Source organism: Xyrauchen texanus, chromosome 25 (genome assembly GCF_025860055.1).
Source record: "Xyrauchen texanus isolate HMW12.3.18 chromosome 25, RBS_HiC_50CHRs, whole genome shotgun sequence".
NCBI classification, from domain to species: Eukaryota; Metazoa; Chordata; class Actinopteri; order Cypriniformes; family Catostomidae; genus Xyrauchen; species Xyrauchen texanus.
In genome coordinates this window covers 25,777,633-25,803,386 of record NC_068300.1, presented here as the reverse complement: position 1 = coordinate 25,803,386, position 25,754 = coordinate 25,777,633, and the positions used below count along the sequence as shown (strand labels likewise).

At 35.9% G+C, this 25,754-nt stretch overlaps 4 protein-coding genes across 6 annotated transcripts in view; 1 reads left to right on the top strand and 3 right to left on the bottom strand.

The window, feature by feature from the left end:
* Window positions 1-224: 224 nt before the first annotated feature.
* Window positions 225-3,413, top strand: apobec2b (apolipoprotein B mRNA editing enzyme, catalytic polypeptide-like 2b). The gene is made up of 2 exons (XM_052091468.1): window positions 225-590; window positions 2,172-3,413. The coding sequence occupies exons 1-2, from the start codon at window positions 313-315 to the stop codon at window positions 2,704-2,706; spliced, it is 813 nt and encodes a 270-aa protein (XP_051947428.1). The 5' UTR covers window positions 225-312; the 3' UTR covers window positions 2,707-3,413.
* Window positions 3,414-3,424: 11 nt separating this feature from the next.
* Window positions 3,425-7,601, bottom strand: oard1 (O-acyl-ADP-ribose deacylase 1). Of its 3 annotated transcripts, none has more exons than XM_052091465.1 (6): window positions 7,462-7,601; window positions 6,131-6,191; window positions 5,500-5,668; window positions 5,347-5,405; window positions 4,084-4,196; window positions 3,425-3,828 (listed from the first exon to the last, which is right to left on the bottom strand). In XM_052091465.1, the coding sequence occupies exons 2-6, from the start codon at window positions 6,173-6,175 to the stop codon at window positions 3,726-3,728; spliced, it is 489 nt and encodes a 162-aa protein (XP_051947425.1). In that variant the 5' UTR covers window positions 6,176-6,191; window positions 7,462-7,601; the 3' UTR covers window positions 3,425-3,725. The 3 variants fall into 3 exon arrangements, with proteins under 3 accessions (XP_051947425.1, XP_051947424.1, XP_051947426.1); XM_052091464.1 differs by lacking the exon at window positions 7,462-7,601 and adding an exon at window positions 6,956-7,455; XM_052091466.1 differs by lacking the exon at window positions 7,462-7,601 and having other exon boundaries at window positions 6,131-7,455.
* Window positions 7,602-11,922: 4,321 nt separating this feature from the next.
* LOC127619226 (guanylyl cyclase-activating protein 2-like) lies at window positions 11,923-14,361 on the bottom strand. Its single transcript, XM_052092042.1, is given in 5 exon segments — window positions 11,923-12,416; window positions 12,608-12,722; window positions 13,011-13,134; window positions 13,136-13,158; window positions 14,161-14,361. Coding segments are annotated over 5 exon segments (591 nt in total). The 3' UTR covers window positions 11,923-12,288.
* A 4,387-nt stretch (window positions 14,362-18,748) lies between these two features.
* Window positions 18,749-25,754, bottom strand: part of LOC127619378 (kelch domain-containing protein 8B-like) — a 169,979-nt gene continuing 162,973 nt past the window's right edge. The window contains exon 5 of the mRNA XM_052092277.1: window positions 18,749-25,305. Within this exon, the coding sequence (XP_051948237.1) occupies window positions 25,109-25,305 (197 nt within the window). The 3' untranslated portion in view covers window positions 18,749-25,108. The remainder of the gene's footprint in view (window positions 25,306-25,754) is intronic.

The following is a 25,754-nucleotide window of genomic DNA, read 5'->3' as shown; positions in this document are numbered from 1 at the left end:
GCAGATGAGTGAATGATGTAATTTAAATTTTTGGCTGAACTATACCTTTAATGAAATTGCACAGTGACTTGTTTAAACAATGGCTCTTCGTTATCCTTGGGCCTTTTTATAGCATGGTAACAAGAGAGAGCAGCTGTCCTGCACCCCCCTCACATGTTCTCTGTCCAGCTCCTGTTATCTATCTTTATCGTCATCTTTAACTGTCAAACAGGAACATATTCAAGCTGTCATCTCTTTCACTCACATACAAAATCAACAGCACCCCTAACATACTCACTGACAAACAGACCCAGTTCATCGCACAGCTTTGTCATGGCAGACAAAAAGGACAGCAGGACCCCCAGCAAAGGAGGTCTGATTAAAAGGAAAGAGAAGAAAATGGAGAAAACAGAAAGTAAACCTGAGAAGGAGAAAGAAAAGGACAAAGATAAGGATGAGAAGATCAAGTCAAAGACTGCAGAAAACCAGCAAAACAGTATCGATAAGCCTCAGGGAAATGGGGAGATAGAAGAAGGAGCCCAGGGTCCTGTCAAAGATGAGGAATTTCAGCTGGAGCCTATTGAGCTACCTCCATTTGAGATCATTGTAGGGTAAGTCAAAGATCTCTCATTAATACAAACTGGATCTTATGCTTTTAAATCAGTCTACGAGAACAGAAATATCTTGATCTTTAAAATTAAAAACAGCATACATGTGTAAATAATATTACTTATCATCTAAAAGAAACCTAACAGTATTGTGAATAAACAAATCATTTTGGACACTCGTTTACGCTGACTGTAAGAATTCACCTCTTGGACCTTTAAACATGTTATTGTTACAGCATGAAATCGTGACATATTTAAAGATTTATTTACACCTTATTGCAAAATAATTTAAAGAAAAACATCAGAAATGTTAATAAATCAATTAAAACTTTAAAATAGAAAATAGGTTTTCCAGTGAGCATTCATCACTCCAAAAATAATTCTTGACAGTTACAGAGTCTATTTGTCTCCATCAGATGTAAACATCCTGATGTTGGCAAAACTGCACAAATGTTGACAGGAACATTTTGTGAACAGCAGTTCTTCAGTTAACTTTTACATGGACAGAACCAATCCAGGACATAATAACCTAGAAAATGTTAAGCCAATCCACTGCGATTATGCTTTGTTTTGGCTAAAATTTCAGTGCCCTTTTTGAATGGCATTTTTAAGGATTTTTGTGTAGGCTACTCATCACCTTAATTTTTCCTTCTTTGTCATGAAGCGATGTTTTAAACTCATTGCCGAGTCTCTCATATGCTTTTGGGCAAACTCTTAAGATATTTTAGGAATTTATTTCAAGCAAGACCTCAGAACAAGCCAGATTCAAAAAAGCATATTATGTTTGTGAGTGTTGACCCATGCGCTTCTTTTATCTTTGTAATGGAGGTCTGTAACTCATTTCGTGTTGCTGTAGAGGCCTACAATCTGCTTTGAAGGAAGCTAATGCATTAAAGTTTTTAATTATACTTTCACTTAATCTGATTATAGAAATATTCCAGGTTCAATAAATTGAGCTCAATCTAAATAATTTGAAGCATAATGTTGATTAATACAAAAAGAAATATTGACTTGCCCCTCCTTCAACAATCAGGGTTCCAGTGTGTCATGTTAAAATACTCACTTTTTAGTATAGACACAAGACATAAACAATATGCATGTTAAAACATGATTTTAGTGTGTTAAAATCACTTTGTAACCCTTTCTGTGTAAAGTTATATCCAATTTTGCAACTTTGTTGCCATGACAACATAGTGTAAACCCTAACATTTTAAAATGACCATAGAAATTACGATTTAAACGTTACAGCTCAAATAATACATGAGTTTTAACAGAAGAATTAATGTAAGTGCTTGTATAAAGTAATCCGCTTCAAATTTATGCCTTTAAACTAACCATAAATTGGCCCCATTCACTTGCATTGTAAGTGCCTCACTGTATCCTCCATTTTTTTTTTTTTTTTACAAATGAGGAACGAGTTATACATATTTTTTTTGCGGTGACCAACATCATGCTACAAATGCTGTCGATTGAGCTCAACTTGTAAAGTTCGATTTCATCATCTTGATATTACGCACGTTGTGTTTTTGGGTAGCAAATTGTCTTATACGATAAAGGGGTAATGATCCCTCTTTCTTCCCACAGAGACAGAATGAACCCCAACTTCTTTAAATTTCAATTTAAAAATGTGGAATATTCTTCAGGGCGCAACAAGACCTTCCTGTGCTACCAGGTAGACATACAAGGAGGCACTACAGAGGCAGATGGCCTACGTGGTTACCTAGAGGATGAGCATTCAGGCTCACACGCTGAAGAAGTCTTCTTTCAACAGGTGCTAGCCTTTTATGACAAGTCACTTTGCTACACAGTAACCTGGTATACTTCTTCAAGTCCATGTGCAACTTGTGCTGCTAAGCTTGTAGAGATCTTGCGATCGCGCAAAACGATGCGCCTGAGTATCCACTGTTCCCGCCTCTTCCAGTGGGAGGAGCCAGAGATACAAACTGGACTACAGGCACTAGTTAGGGCGGGGTGTAAACTACGCATGATGAGACCTTTGGATTTTGCCTATGTTTGGTCTGCTTTTGTAGAGAACGAAGCAGATAACTTTATAGCCTGGGAGGACTGTCAAGAAAACTATGAATATTATGATGAGAAGCTGTGTGGTATTCTTAAGTAGGGTAGGTAAGGAATTGCTGCGGGCTATTGATTGATACTGTCAATACAGTCTGGCCACAGCCTTAAGAAAATTATTAAAATCACCCTGCAACTATAGCAGTGTCTTCTTTCTGTTTCGTCAAAGTTTGTCGTGTGACATCACACGTTTGATTTTCTTGCTTGGATTTTAGACTTGAACTTATTACGTGGGTGTTTCAAATATATGGGAAAACCTATTTTTATTTTACTGCAGATCATTTTCTGCAAATAACTGGCCAAACATATGGGTGTAGTCTTAAATGCAAGCATGCAACAAGTTATCATTATTGAAATAATTCAGCACAAATGTTGGAATAAGTATATATTCAAAACTGGTTTTCATTTGGTTATTTTGCAACCCAAATATAGCCTGCTATAATTATTGTGTTTAAATGTTTTTGTCTATTCAAAATGATTTTTTTAAATATACATCATACTGAATAGTCTCTTTGTAAAATATGACTATTTCCTAGCATGGCATAAAGATCCCAGTATGAAGTTCGGGTATTAGTCTCAGCCATTTCTGTGGTGAATTTAATATAAGTTAAGATGGATTTAATCTAAGATATAAAAGTTACTAATTAATAAAGTGATATTTACAAGAATAATATTAATGAAATAGCACTTTAAAATTTTTTTACAATATTGTTTCATTGGTAATACTGTAATGAAATAAATACTAAAGTAGACAGTGACATTTTATCAAACAATTTCTTCATTTTAAGATTCAAACAAATCAAAACACACCCTCTAGTTGTGAAAAAACATCCATACACAACATGGAACAGGAAAAAACAATTGATTGTAATATTGGTCATATCTTGAGTGTACATTTCTAGGACAGTGTTTGAACTTTTATTTAAAATTTTAAGAGCTTATAACCGGTTCCAAAAAGACTAAGGAACCAGCTACACACAAAAAAGTGAAATTCCATTGGAATAAGAGAGTCCCTTTTAACCATTGTTTGAGAACAATTAATGTGAATTTCAGACTTGCTATAGTCTAGATCGAATACACAGTGATGCAGGTTTTTGTGTTCCGGAAGACTTCTGTAATAATGGAAGACACGTTTTCCCACTTTAGTTTATCCAGCCCACAGCCAATCCTAGCAAAACAAAATCAGATAAGTTACTGCAGTCTATTCATTAAATAAAAGGTTTATCATAATTCTTTCTAAATGATAAAGCTATTTTTGAGCATTGGCAAAAGTGATATTTTTCTTCTATGCTTAAAGTAATTGATTTGGAATCATATCCTAAATCAGTATGTAAGTTTGACACAGCAAACTAAAAGCCAAATCTACTTTAAAAACTGAAAAATATAATAAAACAATGCCTTATTATTAAACATGTCTGTTTACCGAGGCATGGATATTCTGGTAACACCATTGGCCAGGCAGTGTTCTCTCATAGACACAAGGCTCGCTCTAAGAATGTCATAGGTGGGCTTTTGGTAGTACTTTTTCTTTGTGATCTAATGCAGGAAAATGAAAATAGATTAGTTGTGCTCAACAAATATCTGTAGAAAACTGAGCAGAAAATCTCATATCTTAAAGCAAGCCCAACTGACTTTTAATCATTCGCAAGTTATTCATTATTGATTTCAACAATTCAATTTTGACTAATTAAAATGCAAATTCTTGATATCAGGAATAAAATTACTACTAGTAAAAACGCAAACGTTAATTCTTGATATAAAAAATTACATCACTCGCAGAAATGCAGATTCTTGATAAAATTTTGATAATTTCAACCAGAAAAAAACAGTAATTTTTGATATCTCTAACTACATTTTCACTAGTAGAATTTCCCAATGATATGTCATCAACTTCAATTAAAAACACAATTACGGATATCTAAAATTTATCTTAAAATGTACCTACCGGTATATATTTCTTACTAGTTGAAATTCCAATTTCACATTAATTTGTCCATTGTAAAATGTCCATTATTGATATCAAAAACTGATCTACAACTAGGGAAAATGCCAATTTCAGATCTCTGTAAATGTATTTAAACATATTCGATTTAGTATTTCAGATATCTGGAAATAGAGTTTGGATATCAATAAATTGGAGAGCAATTAAAGATATCTAAAAGGCTTTTTTACAAATTACAATCATATTACAGAGATCAGAAAAGAACATTGCTACTAGTGAAAACCAAATTACTGATATCAAAAATAAGAATTTTGACTAGTTGCAATTCAGTTCTTAATATCAAGAATGGACACTTGTAACCATTTAATTGATTTAAAAAAATTATAATTTTTACTCGTAAGAAGTCCATTGCTGATATGTAAAACTGGAATTAATAAGAAATAAATTATAGAAATCCATAATTGCATTTTGAATTGAAGTGGATGACAGATCATTGTGAAATTGTACTAGTGTAAATGCAGTTACAGATATCAAGAATTACAGTTGTTAATAGTTGAAATTACAATTTTGATATCAAGAATGTGTATTTCTGCAAGTTATTTTATTATTTATATCAAGAATGACATTTTTACTTGTGCAAATGTAACTGCTGATATCAATAATTAATATCCTGCGAATGATTAAAAGTAAATGCGGCTTGCCATAAAACAGAGCAGTAATAAATAATGCTAAAAGTCATCTTACCAGGTAGTATACGAAACGACCAGATCTTTTAAGAACAGCACACTGGCCTTGCCGCTTCACTGTTTAAAAAAAGGAAAAGACAATGAAGAATAAACTTGCTGGTTAAAAATAGTGTGCTTTGAGTTCTTAGTCATAATGATAATGCCCACTCACTCTGAGCCAGAAGCTCCTCAGTTCCACCGAATTTCTTCTTGAAGAGCACAGCGACACCTGCTCCCATGTGGCAGTCTTCACTGATGCAGTGTGCCAGGGCATCTGTGGCTGGACAGGTGAACAAATCTCCTCTTATGTGTTGCAGCTCCCATCCTGAGCTGCATGGGAGCTGTAATATACAGTATGAGTAAGATCAATGCAAACAAATAATTCATTTCTCATTTATATAATCTTTTAAGGAAATTTGATGAACTCTTTCCAATAATGTCTCTGTTAGAAATCTGATGCCAATCTTTATATAAATTTTTTAACAAAAGTAAAAGCGTAAGAAAATGATTTGGTAACACTTTACAATAAGGTTCCATATAAAAAAAATATATATATATATATTTTTACATCAAAAGTTGTATATGTGGAGTAGTTAATGCACTATGAACTAACATTAACTAAAATGTTTTTTTTTTTATATTAAATTACAATAACAAACATTAATAAATGCTGTAAACAATATATTGTTCTTTATTAGTTCATGATACCTAATGCATTAACTAATGTTAACGAATGGAACCCTATTGTAAATTGTTACTGTGAATTCTAAAAAGTATAATTACTCAAATAAAGACGTGCTTACATCTCTCTGGTCTCCATCGGCACAAACTTCAGATCCCTTTGACATTGGAGCTGAGACTTCACTGTGGTGAGTTAATGTTGATCAATACCAGACAGACATGTCATAAAGAGCAAACTCCAAAATGACACAAAGACATAACACCTAATATTTACTGAAACATAGCACTTATGACACTTTCTTCGAGTGACAAAAAACCCTGGCATCCCCTGTACAGCTTATAATGATCGTGTTTTAATCATTAATTATAAAATATAGGTTATAGTAAACAGGTGTTTATGATTACTGAGGCCACAAGCAACTGATCATCACAGGGCCCCATTTTGAAAATATTTGCTTAAAAAAAACCATATAATTGATTTTAAATAATTATTGAAAATTCATCCTATCAGCCATTGTAGCAAAGTACATTCAAAATGTTTTCTGAAATATAAAAATCTAGTTAAAAAGTTATTAATGCATGTTTTCCGCAGAACAGTGATAAAACAACATTTACTTTCACAAGGAGCTTATATTCTTACACTGCAGTGTATTGTTCACCATGTTGCAAAAGGCTGTATTTTATGTTAGCATCGTTGGCAACATTCTGTACAGTATTGCAACAGTAAACACACAAAGCATGGCGACCCCTCAGCACACTAGAGCAGAAGGGGGAAAACATTGCAGAAAGCGCTGAAACTTTGCTTAGTGCAAACAGCCTTTAATAAATGTAAACATTGTAACAGTCACCTCTTTGCAACCTATTGTGAACTTGTTCAGAACATTCAATATTTGACACATGCGCTAAAAACAGTCAATACGCAAAGAATGAAACAGCGTTTTTGAGACCTGAAGTTCTTGTTTACATTTGATGCAGTGTCTAAAAACGTGGCGGTCCCGTGAGACACTGAAACGCAGTACAGCAGGTATGGACGTTCGTCCAGCGCGTGTTTACAAACGAAAACAATGGAAAAACAGAGCAGACGCGGACAAAAACTCATTCGGTATGAACGCCCCCAACACATCCATTCGCACGTATCTATGAGCGCGCGTGGGCGAAACATGTTCGGAAGGCCTGTGTGCGTGCGTGCGTGCGTGCGTGCGTGTGTGTGTGTGTGTGTGTGTGTGTATATATATATATATATATATATATATATATATATATATATATATGCGCGTGACATCGGTTGTTGCGGAGCTTTCATACTGGGGACCCACGCGTGTTGGTTAAAATAACTACTGATAGTAAAGCAAACGGCTACAAAATATTTACACGGGTTAAGATGTTTGCTAATGCTATCATTCCTTGACTGGTTACGTTAGCTGCTGTTTGGAGATGGTTGTCTAAAACTTACCATACCAGTGAGGTCGAAATGTTCCTTTAGTTTGATTAAATAACAGTAAATAAAATAGCAAGAAGATCAGACGTTAGTAGGTTTCTTTTTCACGTTGAGTCCTCGTTTATTGGAAGGTATGACTGCCATCTAGAGTTCGGGTGTGCAAGAGCAACCTTGTGAAGTTTATATTCCGGTTCAATACTCAAAGTTGAGCTCACTCAACAGAATTTGTGGCATACAGGTGAAACTCGAAAAATTAGAATATCGTGCAAAAGTTCATTAATTCAATAATTCAACTTAAAAGGTGAAACTAATATATTATATAGACTCATTACAAGCAAAGTAAGATATTTCAAGACTTTATTTGATATAATTTTGATGATTATGGCTTACAGCTTATGAAAACCCCAAATTCAGAATCTCAGAAAATTAGAATATTACATGAAATCAATAATAAAAAAAAGATTTTAAATACAGAAATGTCAGCCCTCTGAAAAGTATAATCATGCATATGTACTCAGTACTTGGTTTGGGCCCCTTTTGCATTAATTACTGCCTCAGTGCGGCGTGGCATGGATGCTATCAGCCTGTGGCACTGCTGAGGTGTTATGGAAGACCAAGATGCTTCAATAGCGGATTTCAGCTCTTCTACATTGTTTGGTCTCATGTCTCTCATCTTTCTCTTGGCAATGCCCCATAGATTCTCTATGGGGTTCAGGTCAGGCGAGTTTGCTGGCCAATCAAGCACAGTAATACCATGGTCATTGAACCAGGTTTTGGTACTTTTGGCAGTGTGGGCAGGTGCCAAGTCCTGCTGGAAAATGAAGTCAGCATCTCCATAAAGCTTGTCTGCTGAAGGAAGCATGAAGTGCTCTAAAATGTCCCGGTAGATGGCTGCGTTGACTCTGGACTTAATAAAGCACAGTGGACCAACACCAGCTGATGACATGGCTCCCCAAACCAACACAGACTGTGGAAACTTCACACTGGACTTCAAGCATCTTGGATTGTGTGCCTCTCCATTCTTCCTCCAGACTCTGGGACCTTGGTTTCCAAATGAGATGCAAAATTTGCTCTCATCAGAAAAGAGGACTTTGGACCACTGAGCAACAGACCAGTTCTTTTTTCTTTAGCCCAGGTAAGACGTTTGACATTTGAAGCCCATGTCCAGGACCCGTCTGTGTGTGGTGGCTCTTGATGCAGTAACTCCAGCCTCAGTCCACTCCTTGTGAAGCTCCCCACACATTTGAATGGCCTTTTCCTGACAATCCTCTCCAGGCTACGGTCATCCCTGCTGCTTGTGCACCTTTTTCTTCCACACTTTTCCCTTCCACTTAACTTTCTATTAATGTGCTTTGATACAGCACTTTGAGAACATCCAACTTCTTTTGCAATTACCTTTTGAGGCTTTCCCTCCTTGTGGAGGGTGTCAATGATGGTTTTCTGCACAACTGTCAGGTCAGCAGTCTTCCCCATGATTGTGAATTCAACTGAACCAGACTGAGAGACCATTTAAAGGCTCAGGAACCCTTTGCAGGTGTTTAGCTGATTAGAGTGTGACACTTTGAGCCTACAATACTGAACCTTTTCACAATATTCTAATTTTCTGAGATTCTGAATTTGGGGTTTTCATAAGCTGTAAGCCATTATCATCAAAATTATATAAAATAAAGGCTTGAAATATCTTACTTTGCTTGTAATGAGTCTATATAATATATTAGTTTCACCTTTTAAGCACGATATTCTAATTTTTCGTGTTTCACCTGTATTGTTGATTAACACAAAAATTATTAAAAAAATTAAATACATTTTGGGGAGGGTTTTAATAAAATATCTGACGTATATAAGTAGCTACTTAAATTAATTATTCTGTGAAAACTCATATAGGGCTTGTTATTTGAGCTTAAAGTCGTTTTTTAGGGTTTATGTCGTCATGGCAACTAAATTGTAAAATTGGTTATAACTTTCCACAGAAAAGGCTAGAAAGTGACTTTAACACAATAAAATCACATTAACGCAACATCTTGTGGCTATACTTTTGAAACTGTGAGTATTTTAATGTTTACAAATTGGTCCCATTTACTTCTATTGCAAGTGCATCACTGTTACTTTTGAAAATTAATTTTTGTGGTAATCAATCAGTCGATCGAGCTCAACTTGTATTGAACAGAATTTTTTCTTTCAATCTAAACAAAGAACATATTTAAATGTCAATTACCTTCTGAAACTTCTGTATTTGTACATTTATTTAAGAGTTTTTTAAGTTATACATTAATAAATCTACATTCAAGGGTCATTCTGCTTACACATACAAGGCATTTGTCTTGGTGTGTATATATACAAATACAAATCTGTTATTGTACAGATGCAAGGGAATGTAATGGCGGAAAAGGTGTGGTATGGTGTTGGATAAATATATATAGATTAAGCTGTGTATTGCACATAATTGTTGCTCAATGGGGCAATTCTATCTGTTCATGAGATGGATCTGTTCAAGGGAAAAAACTGTTCCTGTGTCTGACGGTTCTGGTGCTCAGAGATCTGAAGCGTCGGCCAGAAGGCAACAGTTCAGAAAGGTAGTGGGCAGGGTGAGTGGGGTCCAGAGTGATTCTTCAAGTCTTTTTCCTCAATCTGGAAGTGTATAGTTCTTGAAGGGAGGGCAGGGGGCAACCAATAATCCTCTCAGCAGTCCAAATTGTCCTTTTGTCTTCTGATGTCTGATTTCGTAGCTGAATCAAACCAGACAGTTATTGAAGTGCAGAGGACAGACTCAATGACTGCTGAGTAGAATTGTATCAGCAGCACCTGTGGCAGGTTGAACTTCCTCAGCTGGTGAAGGAAGTACAAACTCTGTGCCTTTTTCACAATGGAGTCAATGTGGGTCTCCCACTTCAGGTCCTGTGAGATGGTAGTGCCCAGGAACCTGAATGACTTCACTGCTGCCACAGTGCTGTTTATAATGGTGAGGGGGGTCAGTGTTGGGATGATCCTCCTAAAGTCCATAATCATCTCCACTGCTTCCACAGTGCTGTTTATAATGGTGTAGAGGGAGAAGAGCAGTGGGGAGAGCACACATCCGTGGGAGAAACCAGTGCTGATTGTACAGGTGCTGTAAGTGAATTTCCCATGTTTCACTAGCTGCTGTGTGTCCATCAGAAAGCTGGTGATCCACTGACAGATAGATGTGGGAACAGAGAGTTGGTGTAATTTGTTCTGGAGTATAGCTGGGATGATGGTGTTAAAAGCCAAACTGAAGTCCACAAAAAGGATCCTTGCATATGTCCCTGGTGTATGTAATATATACATTAAAAAGTATTCTATATCTTATAAATGAGATACAATTAAGAATGTCTTAAATGCAGTAAATATTTGTTATTCAGATTTCAAAGAAATGTTTAATATCAGTGGTGTTAGTGATTAGTGGTGTTAGTTGTGCTAGAGGTGTTAGTTCACCCACAAATGAAAATATTCTCTTCATTTACTCAATTTCAGGCTATCCCAGATGTGTTTCACTTTTTTTCTTCTTCTGCTGAACACAAACAAAGATTTGTGAAGCTCCACAGAGCACATAAAATGCAGCATACATTAATCCATATGTCTCCAGTGGTTTAATACATGTCTTCTGAAGCGATGCAATTACATTGGGTGAGTAACAGGTTAATATTTAAGTCCTTTTTTTGCTCTAAATATCCACTTTTACTTTCACTTTCAGAATGTGAACATGGAGATTCATTTTAAAAAGAACTTAAATACTGATATTTTTCTCACCCAAAGTGATTGCATAGCTTCAGAAGAAATTTATTAAACCACTGGAGACATATGGATTAATTTATGCTGCATTGTATGTGCTTTTTGGAGCTTCAATGTTTTGGTCAACATTAATTTGCTTCATTTGTGTTCAGCAGAAGAAAGAAATTCACATCTGGGATGGCATGGTGGTGAGTAAATGATGAGAGAATTTTTATTTTTGGGTGAACTATAACTTTAAGGGTAAAAAAACACTTTTTTGAGTCTTAAAGTTATTTGCAGTGAGAGGACAGCAATAACCACATGGTAAGGGTGCTTACATTTTGATTTAAAATCTCATGATTTTTAAAGGCCCTTTTGAAATATTAGTGGTTTTATAATGTTAATCAAACTAAAGCACTGTTAAAAATATACCTTAATAGGCTGGGCGATTATCTGATATGGATATAATTTATGTTTTTGTAATACCTTCTTTATCATCATTATCAGCCAATCAATAATTAAATTTTTTTTTAATCCTATTTAGTTTGATCTTGTATAAAAGAAAAAAGAAAATAAATTAATGAATATAGCACAGCACATTTAATATATGATTGAAGTGTTTTTATCTGAATAAATATTGCAATATTCATATATTTACAAACTTCAGATATGTCCAATTGATGTCAGTGGCTGCTATTTTTTCTTTATTTTGTAATATGTGACAGACAATAAAACTTAAAACCACCTCATCCACAGTGTAACAGTAACAATAGAGTCCACAATCACTTATTCAATCATCAAAGGGACAGTTCATAACAACAAATATGAGAGAAATAATAAATAAAACATGAACATGAACATATACATTTAAATAAAATAAATGTTGCTTTCAAAACAGAGACAAGGGAGAGATACAATGGGGAATATATGAGAAAAGAAGAATATATTGCCAGAGGTCATTTCTCTTTTCTCTAGAGATCCCTCTCTACACTTGGGCGTAGAGAGCTGATGGGTTAATGTTCACTTTTATTACCAGGACTAACATTTTGAGAAACTATTCATAATTAAGGGGAAGGTTTCCAGCATGTTAAGGGTTTGCTTTGGGTAACATGGACTTCAGAAGTTGGCGCTGCAGCGTCGCTGTTCATTGATCCAGTCTCTGGGGTTAACGTCCATTTGCAGCATCTTCATGACCCATTTGTCCCGCCGTGCCCCGTCAATGAACTCATCCAGAGACAACTCCCCTGTGGACACAATAAATGTAAATTTGAGCAGAAAGAAAAGCACTTTCACAGTCCAGTAAAACAAATATGGGTATATTGATAAACTTTAAATGAATGCAGGTTTTAACAAAGGACTAATTCTGGGAACTTTTTTTACCATTCAGTAATTGTTAACCTGCATAACTGATGAATCATAACAATATAAGTTTTACAATCTCCATTCTCATCCATTAGCTCAAATATTCGGTCCACCACCTGATCTGGGGTCAGGAGGTTACACTCTTCATCAAGGTCACCATGGCAAGCTTTCTTTAGTCGGTAAATTGACTGTAAAATTAAGGTAAATTTTACGCAGTGTGCCAAATATAGAACAGACAGACAGTGTTTAATGTTTAGTCATGAGTGGCTTAGTTATAGTTTCTATCCTTTTAATATGTATTCAGATTACAATCAAGATGGCATTTGTTCTCAATGCCCAGTTAAGACCATACGTGCAGAACAAATGTGCATTTTTATTAATTTCCTCATCCCCTTCTATTATCCTACCAATGTTTGAGCAAGTCTTATAATTGTCTGACCTGGATGTTAAATGGAAAGGACATCAGGGATAAATACCTCCACAATCTCCTTTAGCTCAGTTTTGTCGATACAGCCACTCCCGTCCTTGTTGTACATTTTAAAAGTCCATTTCAGTTTGTACTCAAGGTTTCCTCACAGCACTAGATTCAAGGCTGCAACATTCCAGAAAATCAATAGTATTGTCCTGTGGACCATGAAAGGAAATGAGACATGAAAGTGGAATTTTGTCCAGAAAATGACCTACCAAAACAAAGGTCTAGCCTTTTGCAGTGACAAAGAGGCAATTTTCTTTCCTAAATCTGAAAATTGTAACAAATCTCATTGTCAGGTCTTATTGTTTCCATCGCTGTGGAAATATCTTTGAAAAGTGAAAGTTTGAAAGTGGGGAGTAATGTGGAAATTTTCAGTACAAGTAAAGTTTGTAGAAATATGATATTTTCTTTGTACATCAATATCTGTTACAACAACGTTACAAACATTAAAAAGAGTTTTGGGGGGCTTTTTCCCACACAGATCTGCACCTACAATTGTTGTCTATACATATTTGAGACACTTTGTGTGCCTAAATGCATAAATGTGAAGTGACTGGTTTTTACATTTTTTAATGTTCATGTGTGAAAGTCTTTTTAACGTTTGTACAGAAAAAAAAGGAATATTCTGGTTTCAATACAAGTTAATTGTAATGGACAACATTTGTGGCAAAATAGTGATTACCAAAGGGTAAAAAAAAAAAAAAAGGTTTTATATATATATATATAAATAATCCAAAAATGGTTGTTACATGTGAGTTACTCACAATGAAAGTGAATGGGGCCAATTTTTTGAGAGTTTAAACACAGAAATGTGAAGCTTATAATTTTATAAAAGCACTTGCATTAATTCTTCTGTTAAAACCTGTGTATTATTTGAGATGTAAAGTTCTTTAAATCATTGTTTTTACAGTCGTTTTAGGGTTTTTGTGTTTGCAAGGTTACGTCATCTTTGTGGTAATCAATATATATGCAACAAATGCTGTCGATTGTGCTCAACTTGTATTGAACCTGAAAAAGGTGTTGAACAGTTTAAGAATAAACAAAAAACAACTTCCTTAAGCTGATACTTAAGTATTTTATACACAGTCTGCATTGTTAAAAACAGGCCTACATCTAGAGTTTTTTGGCAGGGAAACTGAAATTGAATCACTTACCCCATTTTGGTCAAAAGCTTGGAACATGTTTTCTATGTAATCCGCTGCTTCCTGGTTGCCAGTAACACCAAAGAAGCTCTTGAACTCATGCATGAAGAGTTTTCCACTTGGGCATTCCACCACAAACTTCTTATACCACTCCTGAAGTTCAGCAACATCAATCTCCTCATCATCAGAGTCATCACTCAGCCACTGACCCATCATGTCAATGAACAACAAAAGCTTAGCCTTTCAACAAAATGTCCATGATCACATCTGGTAGCCACACTTCCCTGGAGTTATCCTTGATCCAATCATTCCAATAAAACTGATGATACAATACTAAATCAAATTCAGACATTTTGAACATCAATTATTTTACTATTTTTTAAAAGGGATACACATTTGTACCTTCACACCTCTCAAGCTGACATTTTTAGTGTTAACCAAACTGTGAAAGTAACCACGACCTTTCAACACAGATGCCCAGCTGGCTCAGAATTCACATGACTGCTGGATTATTCATATCAATCCACGTCTAGCTTGAAACAAGATCAAGAGAAGCTTTGCTATTATTCATCATTTAGAACATTGAGCGCTCTGGATCAAGGGCTCCCCATGGATCTCAAATGGATGAACATGTCAGTGAATTAATCATGTCTCATTTACTATTTTCACACTGTTAAACTTTAACTGCAGACTTTCAGCTTTAATTTGAGGGTATTTACTTCCAAATCATGTGAACGGTGTAGGAATTACAACAGTTTGTATATGTGCCTCCCACTTTTTAAGGGACCAAAAGTAATGGGACAATTGGCTGCTCAGCTGTTCCATGGCCAGCTGTGTGTTATTCCCTCATTATCCCATTTACAAGGAGCAGATAAAAGGTCCAGAGTTCATTTCATGTGTGCTATTTGCATTTGGAATCTGTTGCTGTCAACTCTCAATATGAGATCCAAAGAGCGGTCACTATCAGTGAAAAGCCTTCACAGTTCTGGAACAACATCCTATGGACAGATGAGACAAAGATCAACTTGAACCAGAGTGATGGGAAGAGAAGAGTATGGAGAAGGAAAGGAACTGCTCATGATCCAAAGCATACCACCTCATCAGTGAAGCATGGTGGTGGTAGTGTCGTGGCGTGGGCATGTATGGCTGCAAATGGAACTGGTTCTCTTGTATTTACTGATGATGCAACTGCTGACAAAAGCAGCAGGATGAATTCTGAAGTGTTTCGGGCAATATTATCTGCTTATATTCAACCAAATGCTTCAGAACTCATTGGACGGCGCTTCACAGTACAGATGGACAATGACCCGAAGCATACTGCGAAAGCAACCAAAGAGTTTTTTAAGGGAAAGAAGTGGAATGTTATGCAATGGCCAAGTCAATCACCTGAATCCTGAATCCGATTGAGCATGCATTTCACTTCCTGAAGACAAAACTGAAGGGAAAATGCCCAAGAACAAGCAGGAACTGAAGACAGTTGCAGTAGAGGCCTGGCAGAGCATCATCAGGGATGAAACCCAGCGTCTGGTGATGTCTATGCGTTCCAGACTTCACCTGATTTGGAAGTAAATACCCTCAAATTAAAGCTGAAAGTCTGCAGTTAAAGCACATCTTGTTCGTTTCATTTCAAATCCATTGTGGTGGTGTATAGAGCCAAAAAGATTAGAATTGTGTCGATGTCCCAATATTTATGGACCTGACTGTAAGTCATAATCCATTCTGCCCTCTGCTCTTCCTATTTATTCTCTTCCTATGACCCAGAAATAGATCAAGATCCTGTTCACAGTCACTATTTTGCCCTTTGAGAAACACACTTATCTGAGGTAGCTGGAAACAGTACACTATAGGTTGTATCACAGCAAACAAAATCTACTGTACACGCTACAGTGATGAGTTTGACCCTGTTAGTGACCTACAGTTTGTGTTTGCAAGGCTATGATGTTGACAGTTGTGTAATAAGATACAAGTTCTCCATCCATTATCTACCTCAATGACAATGGATTACACAGGATATATTAATATAGGAATGCAATCAGTGTCACTGATTATGATTATTCATTTAAATATTTTAAACAGTGGAAAATTGCCTGGCTAGTGCTCAAAGTGCTTGTGTAGTGTGCTGATTGACAATAAGTGACAATGAGACGGACTCAATTGTGTTGAAGTGTATTCCACTCAAAAGTGTGTTAGTGTGTGTATAGTGTGTGCACACACAGTACAGTGTACAAGTGTTTAGTCTGTGCTCTTTAAATACCTTTTCCAATGTGCTGACTACGTAAGGTATCAAGGCCATTCGTTGCACAATTAATTAATGTCCTTATTTGATTAAAACCCAATACAATAGCATTTACTGAAGACTTGTACACAACTTTAGTATTTGCAATGCAAAATGTTTTCAGCAGCAAATAATTTATATTAGCACTATTATTCATTTAAGCAATCATTTGCATGTATTTTGCTTTTGTGTCATGCACAAAATGTTTGCCATGCACAAACAAATCTTTCCCTGAAATGTAATTACAATGCATTTAAAAACCAATTAGAGCTGAAAATGATTCTGTGTATTTTAGTGTCATTTTAACTGCAAACGAGGCACTAATCAGGATTGACTGATGGGGAAATAAGTGCTCTGCCCCTGAACGGGCCTAATGAATAATTTCCAGTCATAAGTGGGTAGTGGATTTTAATATCTTCAGTTTTAATGGACAGCTGAACAGTGCAGATTTTTGTTTGTGATGCAGGAGACACATGATAAATATATACAATCACTCATCAGTGCTCTAATTTGATATGACACTAAATGTATTATTATGATACAAATATAGTCTTCGAAGATGTAATGATAAACAAGAATAACAGGAGGAAGCACAAATTCAATTTAGTTGGAAACAAAGTCCTTTAGTTAGCCCCATTAGGGTGGGAAAAGAGTGCAGTACTAACAGATTCCTCTAGGTGACACTGTAACAGAGGCTACAATTTCACACTGTGATTGGTCGGTTGATCATGTTCTTCTGGTTTTAGTTTGAAGACTTAACGATGGTTGATTTACACACAAAATATAGTTTATAATAGCTCAGATAATTTGTTTAAATTCAGAAGTTGCCTATTTTGTAGGAATAAACACCTCATTCATTCCTCCTTGTGGCTAACAAGAGTCTTATTTATGAAGGCACATCTTGCTCCAATAATAAAATAAAAGTAATAATAATGATCCTTATCACATTAGATTTTTATTTTTGGATAAATAGAGTATATATGAGAAATTATAGATAAAAATAATTTGTGGAATTCGATTCAGTGTATCACTGGAAAAATTAAATTGGTCAACTTGCCCCCAGATGGCTCCCTCTGACCTGGAGCAACTTACCCCTAACAATTTGTAATTTGACCCAAACGGATCTCATTTTTTCAAGGCCAGTTTTTTGTGGTTCTCTGTCACAGATTAATTTTCATAATATCATAACCTAACCCCTAACCTTGAATTAAAGGTAGCACTTTTTATTTGACCTCGGTTTAATTTTTCCTTGAACAAGAGACAACACAGGTATAAATCGGCTCATATTACCCCACTCTCCTCGACATGTAAAATGTTATTTGTAACGTATTTCTTTAGATTACTCTAGGTTAGTAAAGTTTTCTAAATACTTTGGATTACTTCTTCAGCACTAGCAGATTTTCTCAAAGCATATCCAGTATCCCTTTAATTGTATATTTATTGAATTGATATTTATAAATGTTTTCTGTTAAGCTGTAGAAAACATGCCTTAAATCCTCAATGATTTCGTATCCACATTTTCACTCATAACAGTGTGAGAGCGACCTCTGTCAGCTCGCATGAATGTAATGCATCATAATAAAGTGTTTCACCGCTGTTCAAATGCTTCTCAGATTGCATTATTGACATGTTTAAATGTTTTCCGTCTGAAATGGAGTGGTGGTGGTGTAGTGGTCTAAGCACCATAACTGGTAATCTGGTAATCAGAAGGATGCTGGTTCGAGCCCCATAGCCACCACCATTGTGTCCTTGAGCAAGGCACTTAACTTCAGGTTGCTCCAGGGGGATTGTCCTTGTAATAAGGTCTCTGTAAGTCGCTTTGGATAAAAGCGTCTGCCAAATGCATAAAAAGTAAAAAAAAGTGAACTAAATCAATTATTAATTAAACTAATGACAATAACAAGCAAAGTAATCTCTTCAGTAATCAAAGTACTTTTTGAGTGTAACTGTACTCTGTAGTGGAATACAGTTACTAATATTTTGTATTTTAAATACTTCATCCTGTTACTTATGGAGTGATGGTGGCGCAGTGGGCTAAAGCACATAACTGGTAATCAGAAGGTTGCTGGCTACAGCCACCACCATTGTGTCCTTGAGCAAGGCACTTAACTCCAGGTTGCTCCGGGGGGATTGTCCCTGTAATAAATGCTCTGTAAGTCGCTTTGGATAAAAGCGTCTGCCAAATGCATAAATGTAAATGTACTTGTATTCCAGTACTCCCCAATGCTGTTTATTTGTCTTTGTTCTGTTAAAAACAAAATCACAGCCCACCAGTTACACCGAAGTTCGAGAAAGAGAGACATGGAATCACACAGGATCACAAGGTTCAAAGTGTTTATTACAGAAATCGTAGTAGAGGCACTACCTCACATATATAGGCACTGAACTAATGAACTGGACTTGCTATTGTGTGTCAACACGTTTCAAGACAATTCAGATATAAATCCAGAGCATGTTAACCTATCTAGCCAGGTTCAAGTGAAGTTCTCTCTGCTAACATACAATAGGGGGTATAACAAGTGCCACAGATTTCACTCCACCAAAGTTAAAGGGATAGTTCACCCAAAAATGAAAATTCTCTCATTATTTACTCACCTTCATGGCATCCCAGATGTGTATGACTTTCTTTCTTCTTTAGAACACAAAGATATTTAAACAAATATATTAGCTCTGTAGGTCCATATAATGCAAGAGAATGGTGATCAGTCCTTTTTTTACTCCAAATCTCCACTTTCACATGTGAAAGTATAACTAAAGGCACCACATGTGGCTTTCATATGTAAAAGTGAAAGTGGAGATTTAGAGTAAAAAATGACTTAAATTTTGATCTATTTATCACCCAAATCTAACATATTCTTTCTGAATATAGTTTCCTTTGTGTGTTTTTTGGAGCTACAAAGGTCTGATCACCATTCACTTGCATCATTTGGACCTACAGAGCTGAAATATTCTTCTAAAAAATATTTATTTGTGTTTTGTTGAAGAACGAAAGTCATGAGATGAGTCAAGGGATGGTTTGGATTTTTGGGTTAACTATCCCTTTTAAGCTATTCTGGTGCGTTTTTATATATTGCTATCTGTCCTTCATCTTGACGGCAACTTTAAAGGTGCTTTAAGTTATTTACCTGTAATACAACAAATAAAAAGTCCAAACTACCTGACTGATATCACGGAAATCACAACTGTCTCTGTGAAAGCCATAGGGTATGTAAACAGCAAAAATTACGTTTTTTTTTTTGCCAATCGTAAAACTAGCCAATCAGAAACACTCCCTGCCCATCAATCATTTTGTGGTGGTTTTGTGAACGCATCTTTGGAGGGCAGTGTTTTGGAGAGAGCATGTGTATTTTAAGTTAGCAAAATGGTGAAAGCTAGCAAAAAGGCTAAAATCGCTTACAGCACCTTTAAGATATTTCAAAGAGATATCTGCAACAAAAGTTGCAGGCCATTTCTGAAGAAACCTTTGCCTATTTTCTACACAATGCTTCAAATGTTATCTATTTTATACAAAGTTTCAATTAACAGCCATTAATAGCCTCAGAATGTTGTCTCAGCTTACAGAGGTACATGACTACATTACTCATAAACCAACAGATCTATAGTCCCTTAGTTCTTCAAACAATCATAGAATAAAGAATGTGGATAACAGTTACCTGCTTTTTCAAAGTGTTACAACAGAAATTGATTTAGTGCATGGTTGACAACAGTGCAGAGAGTTAAATAGCTTTCGCTGTGTAGATGGATGCACTGTAATCTCATGGGACTTTGTTAGTTCCCCTGGGCTGTCTGTGTGTCTCTGCTCATCTACCTCAGTGTGGAACAATCCTTAATGCCAAAAGGGTTGCAATATTTCATAGCTGAAAAAACATGAACTAAAATGGTATTTTCTGTTTAGGGCTAAAGTCAAGATTTATCCATCTTCAGATTAGAGATTATGCAACGAGATAATGTGGATTTTCATTGATTTTCTATGGAGATTACATATGCCCAGAGTGTCAGCACTGCATGTTGAAGACTGTCAGAGGCCATCAGCTACCACTATTACACCACTATATGACAGCACAACATCATAAAGAAACAACAGACCATCAGCTCCTTGTATAACCTGTCACCTCACAAATGAACAAAAACACACAGGTAAACCCACAAGACACTGGAGAAGCTGCATTAGTTCACCGACTCGGACTCGAAATTCACCACAGTATATTCATAACATGGAAAAACTTGAAAATTCACAGCAAAACAACTGCTACTTAGAGTTTAGGTGATCATTACACGGTGTTTAGTCTGAAGTGATTTACATACGAATAAGGGCAAAAGACAAATGCATTTGAATATGATTGTGTAAAAAAAAACTAAGTCAAAGAATTGGTATAATGTCTAAAGTAATTAAAAGCACTTTGTCGAGGTTTGAACAGCATTCGCTTACCCTCTGAAATAAAAAATGAGAGTAAAATATTTTGTGAATATGTGAAGCCTCTAATTCAAAATCCCAAAATAAAAAGTCTGTCATCATTTACTTACCCTCATGTTGTTCCAAACTCCAAAGGCTTACTTACTTCTGTGAAACACAAGAGATGTTAAGCAGTGTATTAGCCTCAGTCACCACTCACTCTCATTGCATCTTTTGCCATACAATGAAACTGACAGGTGACTGAGGCTGTCAGTCCCTAACATTCAGCATAACATCTCCTTTTGTGTTCCTCAGGAGAAAGTCATCAGGTTGTGTAAATGACACAATTTGAACTTCCCTTTAACATCTTACAACAGTGACTTTATAATAGTAATGATGAAAAAAAAGGGACAAAACCAAAAATACTCTCCAAGATGAGTCATGTTTCTTGTTGCAGAATTTGTAGAAAAGAAAAAATAGAGGTATATTTCTTTCAGCATTATCTCTTTCCCTCAGATCATCTATTCACACATCGCCGACCCTGCCTTGCTTTGAGAGCGTTTCAAATGTGAACCATGGTGAAATTTAACCTCACATGAAACGTACGTTTTTTTTAAGTGAAAATTAACACTCTTTGAGCTCGTCTGCAGCAGAGCGTAATCCAACACCAGTGACAAAAATAAAATAATAAAAATAATTGCTCATCTTCTGGGGTTGTTACAAATCTTCCAGTCCTCTGTTGTTGTCTCAGAGAAGGCGTGACTGTCATGGTTCCATACAGCCAGAAATATTCGTCCATCAATAGTTTGTATTTCCACTGTGACATGTTGCACAAGACCGCCGGCAGCAAGCACAATATCACAGTCATTAGGGAGGTGCAAATCGAAATAAAAAAAGGCTTGTTAAGCGAGTGTGTGTTTGGATTGTATGTGTTTGTTCCTTTTATCCTCATATTTGTGAGCAGGCATGTGTCATATTTAATATTGGATGCTTTTGTCATACACAGACAGAGCATTCAAAACCAATCCACACAACCAAACCAAACAAAGACACATATAAACAAACAGCCATATGCACTTGCACAAAGGTTTCAAATATGAACATCTTATTTCACCCTCAGGCATTACATCGGCTCATAATGAAGGGTCACCGAAACATCGTTTGTGGGTCACAACCCTTCTCTTTAGGGTTTCAAAAGTCTGCACCCAGATTGAAAATCTAGAATTCAAAATCTTTATTAAACCTGGAAATAAACAGACAGTTTTAGGATTTTTTTTAATTATTATTATTATTTAATAAAGCAAGAAGCATAATGGTGTCAAAAACAAAAACAAAAACGAGAAAAAAAAAAAAAACTAATCAAATAAGCATATTTGTTATGCTGATCTTGTGTAATGAAAAATGCTATTAAACTATAAAAAGCAAAATAGCTGACTGAGACTTTTGAAACCCATTGTACACACATACCAGATAAATCAAAGCCATATTGACCCTCAAATGGTGAGATGCGCCTGGTTTTATTGCACCCAAACCTGTCACCCAAATTCCTGACATGCACAAGTTCTATTTTCCGCATGATAAATGAGCTCGGTGACCCGATACTCAGATGTCAGATCATCAGTGGAAGGAATACAGGACTCCACAGGGCACCAGTGAACCAAGAATGAGGCATATGAAGTCCGCGTCAGGGGTTTTATCTCATCAAAAAGTCCTCTGTCCTCCTCCATGTCCTCTGAGATCTCATCCAGTAAATGGGTCACTCAAAAAGAGTTAACATGTGTCTGTGAGGCTTGTATTGCAACTACAATGGCTAGATTTAATTAGGTCTTTCCCTGAAGAATTAGCTTCCAATTAAATATGACCCCAAAAGGCAGAAAACCATCACTTGTCTGTCCAACTACTCACAGCATCATTTGAATTAGAGCTGCAGGGTAAAACACAATTACAGTGCTTGTAACGTGCTTAACGATGTTGAAAATTTGCTTAGTTGACTTAGTTGAAAGTATTTACAAAATGGCAATAATTTAGTGTCAAGGCTTTCCACAGTGTACTTTTAGAAAAGAACGTACTTTGTCAGACATCCCCCCTTTTACAATCTTCATTGGTATAAGAAACCATTGTATATGTGTTTAAAGTAAGGTTTAAAAGCAAGTTCTCTGGCATGCTGTCGATTACTACAGAAAAACATTCAGACCTATCCCTCAATTTTTTTTAAATGAAGTTTAGAGTAATGTACTTCATCTGGAAGTCTATGGGGAAGGTATTACACCAAAATAAACATTAAAACACAGACTGTTAGTTTATCCACAAGATTATGATAAAATCGCATAATAACCATGTCTGTGCAAATTTATAGAGAGACAACAAAGACAACTTTATAGCCCAAATAACATTTTTGTCCAGAAAAAATTATATTAGCAATGTAACAAAAATACAAACTGCACATTTTGGCTCCCCCATGAACTTCTATTGTATGTACATTACTGTAAATCATTTTGACCTATTTTTTTTGAGAAGTAAAAATTATTGTCTGTGGTAATTAAAAGCATCTGTGGCTAATTTTGTGTTTTACCCATAACTTTCCTTTGACTGGCAAGATAATCCATGTAGTTTTTCATCTTTGCTGTCTCATGCTACAGTGTAGGCATTAGTGAGATAAGACAACATAGTTTGGTGTAATAATTCAAATGAGATGGCGAAATCATACGATATGGCTTGTACGAAAAGATATTACTTTTATTCCCATCGAGACCAGCAAATCAACAAACAGGCATTTCATTTTAGCTAGCCTCCTATCGAATACTTTATTAGAAGATAGAAATGTATGTGAACAAATATGGTTACTCATTTTTATGTTTATTTATGCAATAAAAAATACTGATGCCAATAACCTTTAATATGCTTCCATTGTCTCGTTCAACACCTGATGTTTTATTTCTTTCGTGGTGCACTCAATTTGGGGATTAGGCTTTATGGTTATAGGTTTAGGTTAGGGGTTAAACTTAGGAAAGATTGCCATAAAATCATTTGTTTCTTTATTAATTTTTAAATAAAAAAAGTTGTATGTTTTTGTATGAGCCAACTCGTAAACAATTTTGCCATCTCATGCTATTATTTAGACTTGTCATAAGACAAGTTGGATAAGAGTGCTCTCTTCACTCATAAAAACTCTAAATTTCACATGTGCATGGCTGTGAAGGTACAAAAACATACATACATACATACATACATACATACATACATACATACACACACACACACACACACACACACACACACACACACACACACACACACACACACACACACACACACACACACACACACAAAGGCATCCTCCTATATCTAAATTCTCACACAGCACATCCTCTGTTTGTCTACAATGCAAAAAGTGCTAAACATGCTACCTCAGACCGGTGCTGTGGCAGCTTGGTGGATATGGCCCTAAGTTCCTCTTTAGTTTGCCAGAAAATTACCCTGCTTGGATACAGAAATATATTGAACATTTCAAAGGCGTCTGGAGGGTTGTGTGTTTGCCTGTTTGTGAAGGTTTGCACATCTATATACTGCACAGTGGAGCCAAAAATTCATTGGACACTTTAGCCACACTTAAAAATGTATGAATGCCTTTGCATTATAAAACAAACAAACAAATACTCCTCAAGCAAAAATTACGTTTGTCAGCTTTTAAATTACAAAACAATATATTGTTCAAAATTATTTGGAGACTTCTGGTTGTCAAGCATTACTGGATCCATTATCAATGTAATGAACTACTCCATTATGTGAACAAAAAATCACATTGACACCAGTCAGTTAAAAGTAATAGCAAAAATGACTAACATAAAAAAAATGCATACATCATTCATTGGCCGCTTGCTCTGATAATTTGTTATCTAATGCAATGACATTGAGGTATTTTAAGTCTGGTTTACTGTAAGTGTCCAAATGCATTTTTGGCCACTATATTTATTATGGTATATATAAATAAATATTAATTAATTGTATATATACTGTATGTTAATACAGTTAGATTAATTATATATATATATTTTTTTTTGCTCGTCTTAGATCTCCAATCAAGAGTCTCCTGTCCAAGCTCCTGTAGACTTTCTCCACTATTCGAAGTATAAAGCTGATGCATCTCTGTAGGAAAAGTCTGTGAATATGTCCAAGAGACATACAGGTCAGCTTGTCTTGTTTGTCTGTCTGTGTGCTTGCAGAGCATGTGCTCTGAACAGTACAAAATGTGAGGATGATGTGATGTATTTGTTCATTGAAGTGTGTATGTGTCAGACAGTTTCTTTGAGACAGAGGGCTTCTACAGCGTTGCTCGGACCTTGGGAGACCCCTCCGATGAGGAACAGCATGTTCGGCATCTGAATGGAGGCACAGGAGCAGCGAGGGGTGGGTAACGGGGCCACGGCCTCCCATCTTCTCTTCAGCTGGTTATAACTCTCCACTGAAGTCAGCGGGGATGGTTGGTTACCTGACAGCAACAAACCAAAACAGAACAAATCAAAAGGATTTCTACAACTAAGAGCAGACAAAAACATAGAAATGGACTTAAGATTGATACAGATGAGTTCTCAAAACATGTTGATGTTAACACAGTTTCTGAGTTAAGGGTGCACTCAGTCAAATTTGTGTAAATGATGAATCACACAAATAACGAAGTTCTCAGTTACTGATGACATTGTAAAAATGCCCTATTTGCAGTTAGCCATGATTGATTTATTCTGGGAGTGAAAGTGTGCGATCACTGAGATAAAGCAACAAATATTTGGCTGGTCATATAATCTCAACATGAAGGTGTGGAAAATAAAGCAGCTTTTTCGTCCAAGACTGATATGCATCTTCAACTCATGTAAGTGTTCATTATTTTACATATTTATCAAATATACTGTTCTACTATAAATATTTCTTTCTGCTTGAAAG